Source organism: Metarhizium album (assembly GCF_000804445.1).
Source record: "Metarhizium album ARSEF 1941 chromosome Unknown scaffold_1, whole genome shotgun sequence".
In the NCBI taxonomy this organism is placed as follows: domain Eukaryota; kingdom Fungi; phylum Ascomycota; class Sordariomycetes; order Hypocreales; family Clavicipitaceae; genus Metarhizium; species Metarhizium album.
This window is the reverse complement of record NW_024467575.1, coordinates 1,752,418-1,767,227: the sequence shown is the minus strand read 5'-3', so window position 1 is coordinate 1,767,227 and position 14,810 is coordinate 1,752,418. Positions and strand designations below refer to the sequence as shown.

Genomic DNA, 14,810 nt, shown 5'->3' with positions numbered 1-14,810 from the left:
CATAGAAACATTGGTAGAATTCCAAAAACTGTAGAGCATGTTGACTAGCCGTGAATGCGTAATCCACACGCTAAGAACATGCCATAAGCCTTATATATATATGTGTGTGTGTGTGTGTGTGTGTGTTCTTGAATCGATTTATATCGATAAATCCGACAATAGCGGCCCGTTTTTGAATTCCCCAGCGCCGGCGTACGAGGTATGCTTTCTACTCTGTAGTCTAGACAAGGACTATTTTGCGAGGAGCTGCAACTTACTCTATAGCAGTGCGCGATATACTTTACGGGAAAATTGCATCTTGCTCAACACTTGAAAAAAAAAAAAAAGTAAAGATTGGCATGACAATTCCAGTGCAACGCAGGAATGTGAGGGCACCACCCAGCGCTTATGCAGATGCATATTCCGACTTGCAACAATCGTTGAAGGATAACAAGGTCACGACGTCACCAGTTGGGCGACTTGAATTCAAGAGCTCCATGAAATGGTTGCATCCAGAGTCATCAAGGCATGTGAGACGTGCCTAGACAGAGCCGTGTTAAACAGCGGCCGTTGGCATTTCCACCGAGAACATGTGAGGCATTTCCTTCAGTTCACTTCACTCTTCTGTTCTATGCCCGAGGGAAACGGCTTGAATCGTGCCTGCAACCGAGCCTGTCGTGATGAAGCGCGTGGGTGACGGCCGGATGGGATCGGGCATACTCAGCAAATACATCGCGGTAGCTCGTCCACAAACCAGGTTCTGTAAATCACCAGGTAGGTCAGGAATCCTGCCGCACAATCATCGCGTTCTCGACGTTCGGGAGATAACCTCCGGCTGAATGCAGCACTGCGACAACCGCTGGACTGATTGTCGTAATGATGAGCGGTGGTGACATCACCATCTTTGTTCGTCGCCGTCACCTCGCGCCACTCAGAATGCAACGCTGAGACAACGTAGAGAGGCATGAATTGCCGGATTGAATGGCATAAGTGTGACCTTTGCCTCGACTCGTTTTGGCCCCGGGCCATTCCGTATAAAAGAGGCCGCATCCCGCCCAACCAAGCATGCTGCCTCATTTCCGTCGCTCGGTGGTATCGCTTGCACAGATTGCAAGGTCGACGAATATTCATCCCGCTCTTTTCGCAAGATTACGATTACATACAAGCCCTTTCAGAATGGCAAGCACAGACACCTTGAAAGGCAACTTGCTGTTCAAGCTTCAGGGCCGAGTAGCCCTCGTGACAGGTCAGCCAAAACACCACGTCTACCCGACGGCTTTGGAGATGATGCTTACATGGATTTCATCACAGGCGGTGGCTCGGGCATCGGGCTCATGGCCGCACAAGCTCTTGCCGCCAACGGGGCCAAGGTCTACATCACGGGGCGAACAAGAGAGAAGCTCGAAAGCGCAAAGTCGCAGCATTTCGGCGACGACAACAGCAATGTCATTGCCATCCCGGCCGACGTGTCCTCCAAAGAGGGCATTCAATCTCTCGTCAACGAGGTCGAGTCGCGCGAGAAATGTTTGTGTATCCTGGTCAACAACGCCGGCATCTCAGCGGAGCATCACCAGACGGCCGAGGCCAAGTCGGCGTCGGAGCTGCGAGACTCGCTTTTCCGGCAGTCCGAGTTTGATAACTGGACCGACGTCTACCGAACAAACGTGGCCGCCGTCTACTTTACCACGGCTGCCTTCCTACCATTGCTCCAGGCGTCCAGCGAGAGACATGCCGGCTGGTCAGGCACCGTCATCAACATCACCTCCATCTCGGGTCTGGTCAAGACGTCCCAGCACCACTTCAGCTACAACGCATCCAAGGCGGCAGCGAACCACGTCACTCGCATGCTGGCAGCGGAGGTTGCCGCCGCCGGGCTCAAGGTCCGGGTCAATGGCATCGCGCCCGGCGTCTTCCCAAGCGAAATGACGGCTGGAGAGAGCGACGAGAGACAGAAGAGCCAACTGCCCAAGGAGAAATACGAGGGGAAAATACCGGCTAATAGGCCTGGCAAAGATGAGGACATGGCGTCGACGGTTTTATTCATAGCTGCCAACCAGTACGTCAACGGGCACGTTGTTGTTGTTGACGGCGGGTACACGCTCTCGGCTGGCATGTAACCGTCCCAGTAGGGTAGGAAAAGCTGAAATGAAGTAACTGTTGGCGTCGCAAAATGATGGCTTTCGGGGGTAGCAGGGTGAGGGACGTTAAGTTCCAGCTGCCGTCCCTGGCTAGGACGCGTCTTGCCTCCATTTGACACTCCCAGAAGCATCCATTTGAAACTTGAAACCTGGACGGTGAGCCTGTTTTGTATAGTTGAATGGTATTGATCGAGCTTGCTGAAGGATGGCACCTATATTGGGAGGCCTTCGGTTGCGGGTTAATTGTGTGAAACTGCAGACGCCGAATCGCCCACCGTCTGACCTGAGCCTCACGTTTTGGGGAAGAAACCGTCCGTTTTCTGTGATATCATTCAGTCTCAGGACATGCTCCCAGTTGACTGCGGCGCGGCTTTACAGAGCACAGGCATCTGAGACTCGTCACTCCACCTATTGATCCCTTGTTGCCTGTTTCCCACCTGCAGTACGGGATGCAACTTAGCAGCGGCTCAGCGGTGTCCGTGTCCGGCGCAGCTTGGCGCTAATTTCATGACTTTTAGGCCCAGATGTCAACATGGTATAGTTTCCAAGGCCGCGTCAATGTCGATACAATGACGATGATGCACGGTCAAATGCCCCCCCCATGACCAGCTTAGAAGCGTACCTATTCCACTCGAGGTATGCCCCAGGAGAAGCACTACCATAAACCGAGAACAGTTTGTCCTCAGATCCCTTTGTGACAGTTCATCAACACGACGCAATTTTGATGGGCCGTCATCTCATGTCAGGATAAGCGCTTAGACTCAACACACCGCCGGTATGCACAAATAAAATATTGCCGCGGAGCTCGCCTGCTTCTACCATGCCGCAAACACCGGTCAAAGCCTTCCCAGAGTAGACGGGATCAAGTATCAGACCTTCAGTAGTCGCCGCCAGCTTGATGTACTTCCTAGTCCTGTCATCTAGCCGGCCATACGCATCGCCATGCCACCGCAAGTCAACTTCGAAGGCGTTCTCTGTGAAGCCAGGTTGGTCGAGCCCGATTTTCCGGCCAGTCGTTTCTGCAATTCCAGATACAAGTTTGACAAAGTCTTCCCTGGACTTTGGCCCTGCTGCCACGCCTATCAATCGTCGTCGGCGTGGTACTTTGCTCGCTTGCCTTTGAAGCTCGTCCACCAGCGCAAAGCCGGCAACCATACCAGCAAGCGTGCTCCCGGACATGACTGCAAGCACAATGGAGTCGAAGAAGACGCCCGTGGCCCGTTCCCTCTCGGCCAGCTCAAATGCCCATTTTGCGTAACCCAGCCCCCCCAGTGGATGTGTCGACGCGCCAGACGGGATCCAATATGCGCGTTTAGTATCCAGGAGCTCCTTGGCCGTTACCGCAGGATGTGCTTCGCGTGCCGCCGACATGAGCTCCGTAACTTGCACATTGCCCTGCTCGTTGTAGCTTCTACAAAGGTGAGAGTCCGAGCCATGGCTTCTCCCAGGGACGATATCGCTAATGACCAAGACGGATTTGAAGTCCAATTTCGCAGCAGCTGCTGCAACCTGACGAGCATGGTTGCTTTGGATCCCACCCTCGGTGACGAGATATTCAGGCCGGGGAGTCTTAGCTGCAGCATCGGCCAAGACTAGGACGGGTTTGTTAGTCCAAGGCACCGTAGGTAGGCATGCAGGCAGGCGAGTCTGGTAGCTTGCCTTGGCTTACCATATTCTAACTTGCGCAGCTTGTTTCCGCCGCCACCTCCTAGGCCACTGTTCATGTCCTCACGACATACAAACAAGCGTGCGGGAGCTTGACCGTGCTGGATGAGGTGCGAGGTCAAACGATCCAGAGGCTCAATGAGCAACGGTGTCGAGAAAGTAAGGGGCAGGCGCGGAATAGCAGCGAAGTCTTTGGGCAGGGTGGCCATGTTGCTGTCTCGACGCGCGTCTCGGACTTTGGACGGCGTCTTGTGATGGTTGCAATGGGCGGACTGATGAAGCGCACCTGGGATGTTGGGTGCTTGGGTCAGCCGGCGTGCTCTTATTAATTAATAATTTGACGTCTGGTCAACGGGTCCAGCTGGTTCGGCTGGCACGGTGCACTGGAAACGCCAGTGTACCTGATGTTCCCGGTGTACCTGGGTACCGTACCTGCCTGCACCTGCCAGGTACCGACCTATACCCGGGCACTCACTCCGTACCGAATGCTGCGCCACAGCCACACATAATCCGACGTCGAATCATTTCCCCACGCCAATCCGCGTTGCCTCGCGCCAACTCGTGCCGTTCTCTCCGTCAGAGGCGACCAATGTCCCATCAATTGATCGATGCCCTCCGGAGCTACCATTACTTGACACCGCATAATGCCCCTGATAGCAGGGAGGTTCAAAAAGGGGCTGTGCTGACATGGATTGAAGCCGCCGTACGCCGTTTTCTTCTTCGACCTCCTCTCTCGCTCCGGCCCCCGCCCCCCGAGCACCCGCCCACGACACCAAGGAGAAGGAGAGGAGCCTGCAAACACATTGCGAACCCCGACACTGGAACACGTCGCCATTCTCACCTCTCGTGCACCAAGTGCAGGCAATGGCTCATGGATGGTCTCCTGCCCTACTCTTCGCGCGAAGACATCGTCTCAAAGTCGGTACCGTAGCGATCCTGATATGCGTCGTCTACTTCTTCTACCTGGCTCCCATTGCCAAATCGTCAACGTCCATTCAGCCAAGCCGTGGTATTCCAACGCCCGACTTGCAGACCTTCAAATCCCATGCGATTAACAACACCGTGGTCATTGTCCCGGTGAACACGGGCATGCTCCACTTGGTGGAAAACTTGCTCTGCTCTCTGTCAGCAACCTCTTTCGATCCAAACTCCATCGTGTTCTGGGCCCTGGACGAAGGGGCGCAGGCCACGTTGCGTGGCAGGGGCTTTGCCACATATCGAGATGCGTCCCTGTGGGCCGAGAGCGGCAATCTCAACGCCCACGGCAACAGTCCAGCCTACCATCGCATGATGCGCCAACGCCCGCGGTTCTACATGGATTTTCTATCCACAGGTCATGATCTCCTCATGATCGACGCCGATCTAGTGTTTTGGCAGTCGCCCCTTGTCATCATGCCGCAGAACGACACTGACAGAGAGGCCGTCGACATGGTCTACAGCACCGATGCGAGAGAATTCTACACCAGCCATGATGCTTTCCACGACGAGTATCGCAGGGGCTCACTTGTGCCGCCAATCTGCAATGGGTTGTTCTGGATGAAGAGCAACAACGAGACTATTTCGCTGTGGTCGGAGATGCTACAGGTGTTTGAAGATTCATCGTGGATGACGAAGATCTATCGGGATCGAGTCTTCCAGGATGACCAGCGCGGCATGGATGTGCTGCTGAATGACGGGCGAGCAGGACTTGTCGGGCCACTGCCAAGCGGCATCACAGAAGACATGATGCCCGAAAGCAACCGCGAGAAGAGGAGACTAAACGTCAGATTACTTGACCAAACCCAAGTCGTCAATGGACAGTTGTTCATGTTCCGGGAAAACACTTACGCCGAGAGCTTAAAGCAACTCCGTGGCGAGGGAAAAGATCGCATTGCCGTGCACATGAACTGGAATACAGAGATCATCACGAAAGAAGAGGGAGCCAGAAAGAAGAAAATCTTCTTTATAGACGACAATGGTCGTTGTAAAGTAGAGACGTAGGGTTCATAAAGGCCAAGGTAAACCTTGTATCCAACAATGGAAAGAATACTCACGCCATCCCCATGGTGCAATCTTTATTGGACACCCGGCCCTCACCCGTCCAGCTGTACCAGTGACTGGCAAAAAGGCATTCAGTAGTCAAGATCTGTTTCGCTGCTCTGCATTCTGCTGATTTGGCCACCGACTCGAGCACCCGTCACATGGGCTCAGCTTGGTGAGGTGACTCAATTCAGCCATGGTATTCAATGACCGAAGAGCTCTATTTATACAGAGCAGCAGTGGACGTGCGACTGCAATATATCGGGCGTAATAGATCCGACTCCACGTTTGGCAATTGGTCCACGTCCAGGCAGATTTTGCTGCGATCAACGCTTCGCTGTCGTGACGACGGCTTGTCCGCGTCGCTAGCCAGTGACTAGGCTCGCGCTATGTCAAGCCGAATTGCGTGGAAACTTTGACCAGACAAGTTGGCGTGCTTCCAATGGAACCAAATGGGTTTTACCTCATTGACCAAAGTCAGATAGCCCTTGGGGACTGACGCGATTGCGAGTAAAGTTGCTAGCGCTTGGCCAAACAACCTGTTAAGCTTATTTGAGGCTAGGATCCACGACTCGACTGTTTCGAGTGCGTATTCGTAAATCAAATTGATAAACGTGCGTCGAGACGTATCCTAGAAGCTCTCTCTGTCTTCATGACCCAGAGGAATTCGACCGTCAGCATGCCCTTATCAAGTGTCAAGTGCCAACGCATGCTATGCCCAAGACACCTCATGCAAAGGTGTGTTCTCTTTCTTTTCCCTCTTTTCCAAGTCATCCGCGGATCCGTTTACATGATAGCGCTCTCTTGGAGCGTCATGGTGACGTTGCTGATACGGAAGTTGGCTCTCTAGCACTGCCTTGACGGGGTCCTATGACACTTATGTGTCCTTGCTTCTCCCAAGAGGAACGTTCGGACAATAAAGCCACGAAACCTCCTCAGAATACAGTCATGACCATCTCACCTTCTCCCCTCACCTCTGAACCGTCAGCTCAACACATCAAGTGCTGCCCTCTTCTCTCCCGTGCAGCCAACCGTCCTCTCACTACAGCGTCGGTGCCGCCATCCAGAGACAAACTACAAAACTGACCTTCCATGATGGGGGCCTATCCAAGTCCCATGGCAGTCCAGGACGGGATGACGCCTCGCCCACTCCCTCACTGGTATGCCACGATGAATGATGTGATTCCCATGCAGGGGTTCGCGCCGCACGTAGAGCACCCGGACACATACAAAGTCTTTGCGTCCGCAAAGGAAAACGACCCAGAAACCCTCCGAATGGCCATCAGCGGTGCCGACAGCTCGAACCCCAACATGACGCTAGAGCGCCACGGTTTCTGGGTGGCATCTATGCCGCGGGTACGTGATGAACAGGCCCAACGCCGTGTGCTGCGCGTGCAAGCTGATCTTTTCGATCCGGCAGGTCGTCTACATCCCTTCCGGGAACTACTCGTTCAGCGAGCCACTGGTCATGAACACGGATACCGTTCTCATCGGCGATGCCCATGACCCGCCCGTCATACAGGCGACTGGCGACTTCAGAGGAGACGCGCTTCTTGACGGTGACTGTGACCCCGAATGCCCCCGACCCTTCGTTCCAAGCGCCACGACACTGCTACAAGGGTGATGAGGAGCTGAGCAACCGTTTCCTTGTAGGCCTAGCTGCCAGCCACGAACCCAACGCCGGCGAGCTGGCGAACACAGTGGCCCTGAAGAATGTGATTCTCGACACGACCGCCGTGGAAGGATGTAAGCGGATAAACCCCCGTCAACGTGAAGAAAGCAAAGGGCAGCACCTGGACGGCGCGTGCTGACAAGCATCGCAGACCGAGAACTCGCCGCGCTGTACTGGGGAGTCGCCCAGGGGTCTCACCTGCAAAACGTCCAGATCAGAATGGCGCCGTCGCCCAACGGCACGGAGGGACACACGGGCATCAGGCTGGGCAGAGGCTCCATCCTCAGCCTGGGCGACGTCCGAGTCGAAAACGGCCTGGTAAGTCGAGTCTCTCTACCCGTGTAGGCCACGCACCAGACGCCGTGGACTCCCCGTGCTCGGGGGCAAGTGCTCACATACATACACGCCTCGGGCCCCAACAGAACGGGATCTGGCACGACGGTCACCAGAGCGCGCTCTACAAGAACATCACGTTCCACGGCAACTCGGTCGGCTTGCGTGTTTCCAACGGCAACGCCGTCACCCTCCTCGCCCCGACGTTCGAGTCCGTCGGCACCTGCATCAGCCAGACCGGCGGCAGCGCCTTTGTCGGCGTCGTCGACGGCGAGTCGGTCAACTCCGGCGTCGCGTTTCTCTCTCGGGCGGCCGACAGGGACAACGACACGGCCCGGCCCTCCCTCCTGCTGGACAACTTCCACCGCAGAAACGACGGGCAGCACGAGCCGTCGGACACGGTGCGAATCGGGGATCGTGCCGTCCTCGGCCCCGTCGAGCACGTCCGCAGCTTCTCCTACGGGAACACCGTGGGCCGCGAGCCCGTCTACGGCGCGACGGCAGACGAGACGGTCAGGCGGTCGCGGGCGGCTGCCCCCGGTGGCAGGATTCCCGTTTTCCCCCCCCCAAACTACGGCGAAGTCCCCATTTCCGAGCTCATAAACGTCAAAGAGCCCGATCAGAACGGCGGGCGCAACGTCCACGGCGACGGCAGGACGGACGACGTCGAAGCCCTCACCATGGTGCTCAGATACGCCGCCGAGCAAGGCAAGATTGCCTACTTCCCCTTTGGCGACTACCGCGTCTCGTCGACGCTCGTCATCCCCATCGGGTCCCGGATCTGCGGTGAGGCGTGGCCCGCCATCTCGGGATCCGGGGCCTCTTTCGCGGACGCCTCGCGCCCGACGCCCGTCGTGCAGGTCGGCCAGGCCGGCGACGTGGGCACGGCTCACATCCAGGACATGCGCTTCACCGTCGGCCAAGTGTCTCCGGGCGCCGTGATCCTGCGGTTCCACGCGCGCGGCGCCAAGCCCGGCGACGTCGGGATATGGAACTCGGTGGTCAACGTCGGCGGTCTCCGGGGCACGCCCGACCTCGTGCGGCGCTGCGCAGACGACGCGGACCGGTGTCGCGCGGCCTACCTGGGGATGCACTTTGCCAGGGGGTCGTCGGTGTATGCGGAGAACGTGTGGAACTGGGTGGCCGGCCGCAACGCCGAGAACTTCTTTGCCGGGCTGGCCATCGCCGCAAAGGGCGGCGTCCTGGTCGAGGCCACCGACGGCACCTGGCTTCACGGCCTGGGCTCCGAGCGCTGGTGGCTGTACCAGCTCAGTCTCCGGTCCGCCTCCAACGTGGTCGTGTCCATGCTCAGGACCGAGACCAGCTTCGGCCAGGGCAGCGCCGCGAGGCAGATGGCCCCCTCGCCGTGGACGCCCGACCCCGACGGCTGGGGGGACCCCGACTACTCGTGGTGCGACGGCTCCGACGGCGTCTGCCGCATGGCCGTCGGCAGCTACATCGACGGGGGGTCCGACATCAGCTACTACGGCGCTGCGTCGTGGGTCTTTTGCGCCGGCTCCGCTGGTGCGCCCTGCGAGCCGGGCTATCGGTGTCAGAGTAGGTGCTTGCTTTTCCTTCCCTTCCTTCAGCTCCCTCCGAATGCAACGCCCGAGCCGCGGCCACCACTAACAGAGAGAACTACCACCTCGCAGGGCATATGCACTACATTGCTCAAACTCCCAGGAATCTTCAGGCATACGGCTTGTGCTCCAAGGACACCACGTATGCTCTTCGCCTGGGCAACGGTATTGATCTCGAAGCCGAGGGCACATTTCAGGGAGCCGGTTGGCCGAATGGCTCCGACGTCTCCCGGTACACGACGTAGCTCAAAGGACTACTCTGGGAGGTATTTCTAAACTGCTCATGGCCACTTGCAAGTTGCAATAGAGCTGGGAGACAGTCGTGGTAGCCCGTCGACCATGATTGTTCTTGAAACCGTCTTTGTTATTCCCCGTCGTGTTACAGTCAAAGTACGTCATGTCCACAGGTCAGCTGTCCCCCCTCGAGGACACCAGCTATTCTGTTTCGTACCTGCAACGGCGTTGGTTGCGATTATATATTTCTTGGGGGTTTTTTTTTTTTTTTTTTTCCCGCCGTCTCGACTCTTGACCCCCGTTGGGCGGATACCGGAGTGACGGCCCGGCCCGGCGGACGGACCTGACTCGATGCCGAGTCATGCCGACAGATTGCGAGAGTCTGCAGGGCCTGTCTGTTCTCCGCAACTTTCCCGAAAAGGCAGGTATATGTGTAGCAAGGTCCTTTGTTGAAGCTTCGAGCTAGTATGTACATGAAAGTAGTTTAAAAATCTTGCTAGTTAACAGTGATTGATGGTTTTTTTTGCATTTTGGATTTTCCTTGTGTGTCTTCTTTTGGCTTCGTCGAGAAATCTAGAGAGCAAGCGGGTGTTGTAAAGAACTGGCAGTCAAGCACAGTAAACAAAGCCTCGACTACATGACTAGCTGTAGTGCAAAAGGTTTTGTAGGCCACTTATAGGCCCTTGACCCCTTAGTCGCTGGCCACCTAGATAATGTCACACACAGGCATCTTGCTGTAAAGTATGTCTCTGATCAGAACCAACGTCTTGTGTGAATCGAGTCGTTTGCTCCAAGGCCAGACCATCACCACTGTGATCCGGCCCTTGTTGTATTAAGCCGCCAGCCAAGAGTTCCAATAGCGTTTCTGCCGGCAGAATTTTACTACAAGAAGGACGCCTTTGCCAGTGCAGTACTAAACGGAAGCAACACTGCAGGCATCTGGATGATGATGCCGCGCAATGTGTATTATTGGCCGCTCAGCCCTTTTTTCTTGGGGCGTCAGATTCGTCCCATTGATTTTACAGGTCCCCTTCCAGGCTTGGTGTGTCTAGATCTAGTTCCTTGGATGCAGACACGCTGTCCTTGGGCACGCCGGCGCTGCAATTCACGGCCTTTCGACGACGATCAAAACGGAGCGAGGAGAATACAGGAGACAAACATAAAGACGGTCGCCAAAACTGGCGATTCTGTGTCGCCCCGTTTAGGTATAGCCCGTTTCAGAATGTGGGCCAGCCGAACTTTCTAGACGGCCTTCTCCCTCACGGCTCGTGTTTCTGGAGGCAAGTCTGGGATGACATGATGACGGCAGCCATCAGAAAATGCCAACTTTATCGGTCGCTCAGCTATCAATATATATATATACACTACAAGCCTCACTGATCCAGATCTCTTTCCAAACGCTTCACGCGGCACCCATTCTGTTTGACTTTTTCATTCGGCCGCTGAGGCTGTACATAAACATGAGACAAGCGTCCCCTGCTGTCTGTCATACGCATTCTCTAGAATATTCCGCCGCTGACTGCAGCGTTTACATTTGTACGTCAATGAATAATATCGCCTCCTCCTCGCGCAACTCGTACCTTGACGTCTGTCATCGCTCGTGCTCACCCGTGCAAATCTAGATGCTGCGACCCCAAGCCTCGACTACACGTCCTACGCCTATCCCGTCGTGAAATGTCGCTGGCCCAGCACGTAACTCAAGCCGACGGCTTCGAGTATGAATTCCCTCCCGCAGCCAATCAGCCCTCGAGCAACGCAGACCGAGAGACTTCATCGGTGGCTCGCGTCGTGACCCCCAGCAAACCTGAGTGGCAACGCATGAACTTTTCACCAACCGGTTCGGATTCTGAAGAAGCCCACATCGCCGCATACAAGGTTTCTGTTGCAAAGCGAATCGGTACAATTCCCCTGTAGTTTCCTGTCCAAAACTGGCCATGTCTAACCTTGCGACTCCTCAGTCCAGGTGGCGACCGCCATCGCAGCTTGCTGGCTGTCTGCCGGCATCGTGTTTGGCTTTGCTGCCCTGAAACCCGTCTTGGTTGCTGAAGGGGTGTACGGCGATTTGTGTGATGGCAACGACACCGCTCTTTGGCACAGCCCAAACGCCGCGGCTGCCGTGCCCTGCGACGAGCAGGATCTGCGGCTGAACCTCTTCTTCACTGTCGCATCCGTTGCCGCGAACGTGTCGTCGCTTCTAGCTGGCTATGCTCTCGACAAGTACGGCAGACGCACTTGCTGGATCGTCGCTTGCGTGCTTCTCCTCTCAGGCAGTCTCCTGATGGCGGCCTCGTTTGCCATTCCCAAGCTCGATGCCTATCTCGTGGCCAATGTGTTACTCTCACTCGGCGGCACTTTCATCTTCGTCCCCAGTTTCGAGCTGGCAAATGCTCTTCCAAAGTACTCGGGCATAGTTGTGGCCATGACCACGGGAGCATTCGACGCGTCGGCGGCCGTTTTCCTTCTCTTTGGCGCGGTCTACGAAGCAACAGGCGGCCGGATTTCCGTTGCAAGTTTCTTCTTCGGCTACGCCATGGTCCCCGTCCTCATCCTCGCCGCCGAGCTCGCCTACATGCCGCAGCAGTCCTACCACACCATTTCCGAACTCGAGCACAAGATTGAAAAAGCCCAAGACAGCAGCCGTGATGTCCACGAGTCGGACGACGACGTTCAAGACGCACAAGAATTAGCAAGAGTACAAGACGCTCGGGCGGCCCGCCGCATGGCCAAGCTGGACCGAATCGAATCCATTACCGGGGACTCGGAACATCGTGACCAGCGAAGGAGAATCAACAAGGCGCGGCAGACAGCCAGCGGCCGTGTGTGGGGTGTCATGCACGGCGTCCCAACTCGCAGGCAGTTGCTCAGTCCCTGGTTCATGCTCATCCTCCTGTTGACCAGCATCCAGATGCTGCGCATGAACTACTTCATCGCTACTATACGCTCTCAGTATCGATACATGCTGGGCTCGGACGAGCGCTCCGCAAGCGTGAACCGCTTTTTCGACATGGCCCTGCCGGTTGGAGGCGCCGTCACGACTCCCTTCATAGGCGTGCTGCTCAACAATCACGGCATATCCACGATCCTTTGCTTCTTGACGGCCTTGATCATCCTCATTGGCACGCTAAACTGTCTGCCGTACTTGTGGGCGGGCTACGCCACCGTTGTCGCCTTTATCGTCTTTCGACCATTGTACTATTCCGCCGTCTCGTAAGGAACCCGACGACGAGGGTGTGCACGTCACGTCGTTGCTGACATGTCCAGCAGGGACTACGCAACTAAGATATTTGGATTCACCACCTTTGGACGTATCTACGGCACGTTGATATGCGTTTCGGGAGTCGTCAATCTCGCGCAGTCAGGCCTCGACGCTCTTGTACACGGGGCCCTCGATGGAAACCCCACTCCCGTCAACGTCGCCTTTACTGTAGCAGGAGCGTGTACTGGTGCGGCCCTGACGATTTTCGCTACTGCCCAGGCTCGCTCGCTTTCAGGGAGGGATGGTACGACGCCGCCGCCCAGGCGTGGTGAACGCCGGCCACTGCTGTTGAGAGACTAGGGGGGATGCGGAGGATAGTGCGTACCGGATAAGGGTACGAAAAGGCTCAAGGCCTAGGAAGGCAGGTTTTTGAGGGAAATCGTCCCTTTCTTTGTGCCTGCCCTGTACAATAGGCTGTCGAACTTTTTCCACAATCTCTCTAGGAGGCTTACTTTGGTAGCTGGCATGTCTCCTTCTGGATCCGTAACTCGCCGGACCTTGTTCTGGGAGAAAACGTCATTGTTCAACATGGTGTGACTAGGAACAGAAGGCAGTATACGCCAGTCGTGGCCGAACTGCAAAGCAGCGCCCGGTCCCATATGTGGAACATGGGGTTGACTGAATGGGTCAACCAACGCTTCGGCGACTCCCAACGCATCTTCGGGAAGAGTGTTCTGACGTGCCGATACAGCTTCAAGAGTAAAGGGCGACAGCGGGTAACTCGTGTTTTTGAATTCGGGCGGAGACACTCGACGCAGGCTACAAGTAACATAAATCACGCGCCAATGGGCAATGTCGGAGCGAGCTGTCACACGGATGTTGGTGACACAGGGGCCATGTCCGAGACCCAGGGCAGGAGGCTGCTGCATAAACAGAGCCCGTGGCGACAAGGAGCCTTAATACCAAGGTGAGTTGTGTGCGAATCGAGCCAACGTTTTCCAAGCCGTCTTCTTGCACTGCGACGAGCCCTTGTCACAGCTCACATGCAACGTGAAAACCAAGCGAAGCGTGGTATCTTTTCGCCAGCCGTCACGGAGTTATTTGTTTTGCTCCCAAGTAAGTCAACGTGCAGCCGGCCGGTCTTGTATTCCCGATTTGACGGCCTCTTTTCCGCCGTTGGACGGACCGAGGCCCCACACCGGCGCCGCCGAAGTCGGCCCATCCCGGAGGTTGCACGGCGCACGGCGGAGCATGTGTACAACTCGACGTTGCCCAGACGGAAAGTCGGTCCTGGGACGACATTGCCTCGGAAGATAGGGAGACTGTGGGCCATTGCAGCGGCGATGGGCATCCAGCAGATCACCCCGGTCATAGAATACTCTTACCGGTGACTGACCATCTACGGTCACGAGCACCACAACTCGCCAGCGAAGCCTCGTCCCCAGGGCCGATTTTTACCTTGTTTTCGACACAGCCAATTGACAGCACTTGATGACGAGGACAACCAAGCCGTGGGCGGTGTAATCTGCCCGTCACCGTGACGACACATAGTAGCTGTAAGCCGCCGCTTATCGTGCCGTTACACGGAATTATCGGTCAAAGACCTCGACCACATGACCAGCTGCAATGCACAAGGGCTGTAGCTATCCCGATGTCCACATAGGTCACCACTGGGCTCGGGCACAAAGGCACCAAGGCACCAAGGCACGAGGCATCACCCCCCTCAGCTGCCTAGTCAGGTTGCACACACAGGCACCACCTTGTAGTTATATGTAGCCCTCGTTGGTCGGGTGCGCCAAACTGGGCAGCCAGGGACCTTTGAGACCATAAAATATCACATGTGAATATAAGTCATTTGCTCTGAGCCCTGATCTCTATGACCAGCCCTTGTTACAGCAATCAAGGGCAAACGGGAGGACGACAGTGCTTACTTTACAAACAACCAAGGAACACCTTTTCCAGGTCCGTAAGTAGAATGAAAACATGAGAGATAC

At 56.0% G+C, this 14,810-nt stretch overlaps 5 protein-coding genes across 5 annotated transcripts; 4 read left to right on the top strand and 1 right to left on the bottom strand.

Annotated features, from left to right (window-relative positions):
• Positions 1 to 1,155: 1,155 nt before the first annotated feature.
• Positions 1,156 to 2,096, top strand: MAM_00502 (NAD(P)-binding domain protein; the record flags this gene model as incomplete). The annotated part of the gene is made up of 2 exons (XM_040819301.1): positions 1,156 to 1,225; positions 1,291 to 2,096. The coding sequence occupies 2 exons, from the start codon at positions 1,156 to 1,158 to the stop codon at positions 2,094 to 2,096; spliced, it is 876 nt and encodes a 291-aa protein (XP_040682566.1).
• A 753-nt stretch (positions 2,097 to 2,849) lies between these two features.
• MAM_00501 (1-aminocyclopropane-1-carboxylate deaminase) lies at positions 2,850 to 3,991 on the bottom strand (the record flags this gene model as incomplete). Its single annotated transcript, XM_040819300.1, has 2 exons — positions 2,850 to 3,709; positions 3,787 to 3,991. The coding sequence occupies 2 exons, from the start codon at positions 3,989 to 3,991 to the stop codon at positions 2,850 to 2,852; spliced, it is 1,065 nt and encodes a 354-aa protein (XP_040682565.1).
• A 655-nt stretch (positions 3,992 to 4,646) lies between these two features.
• Positions 4,647 to 5,762, top strand: MAM_00500 (uncharacterized protein; the record flags this gene model as incomplete). Its single annotated transcript, XM_040819299.1, has 1 exon — positions 4,647 to 5,762. The coding sequence occupies one exon, from the start codon at positions 4,647 to 4,649 to the stop codon at positions 5,760 to 5,762; it is 1,116 nt and encodes a 371-aa protein (XP_040682564.1).
• Positions 5,763 to 6,971: 1,209 nt separating this feature from the next.
• On the top strand, positions 6,972 to 9,631 carry MAM_00499 (beta-1,3-glucanase precursor; the record flags this gene model as incomplete). Its single annotated transcript, XM_040819298.1, has 6 exons — positions 6,972 to 7,157; positions 7,222 to 7,360; positions 7,455 to 7,547; positions 7,625 to 7,791; positions 7,896 to 9,363; positions 9,459 to 9,631. The coding sequence occupies 6 exons, from the start codon at positions 6,972 to 6,974 to the stop codon at positions 9,629 to 9,631; spliced, it is 2,226 nt and encodes a 741-aa protein (XP_040682563.1).
• Positions 9,632 to 11,294: 1,663 nt separating this feature from the next.
• Positions 11,295 to 13,176, top strand: MAM_00498 (MFS transporter; the record flags this gene model as incomplete). The annotated part of the gene is made up of 3 exons (XM_040819297.1): positions 11,295 to 11,517; positions 11,579 to 12,827; positions 12,885 to 13,176. The coding sequence occupies 3 exons, from the start codon at positions 11,295 to 11,297 to the stop codon at positions 13,174 to 13,176; spliced, it is 1,764 nt and encodes a 587-aa protein (XP_040682562.1).
• Positions 13,177 to 14,810: the final 1,634 nt, after the last annotated feature.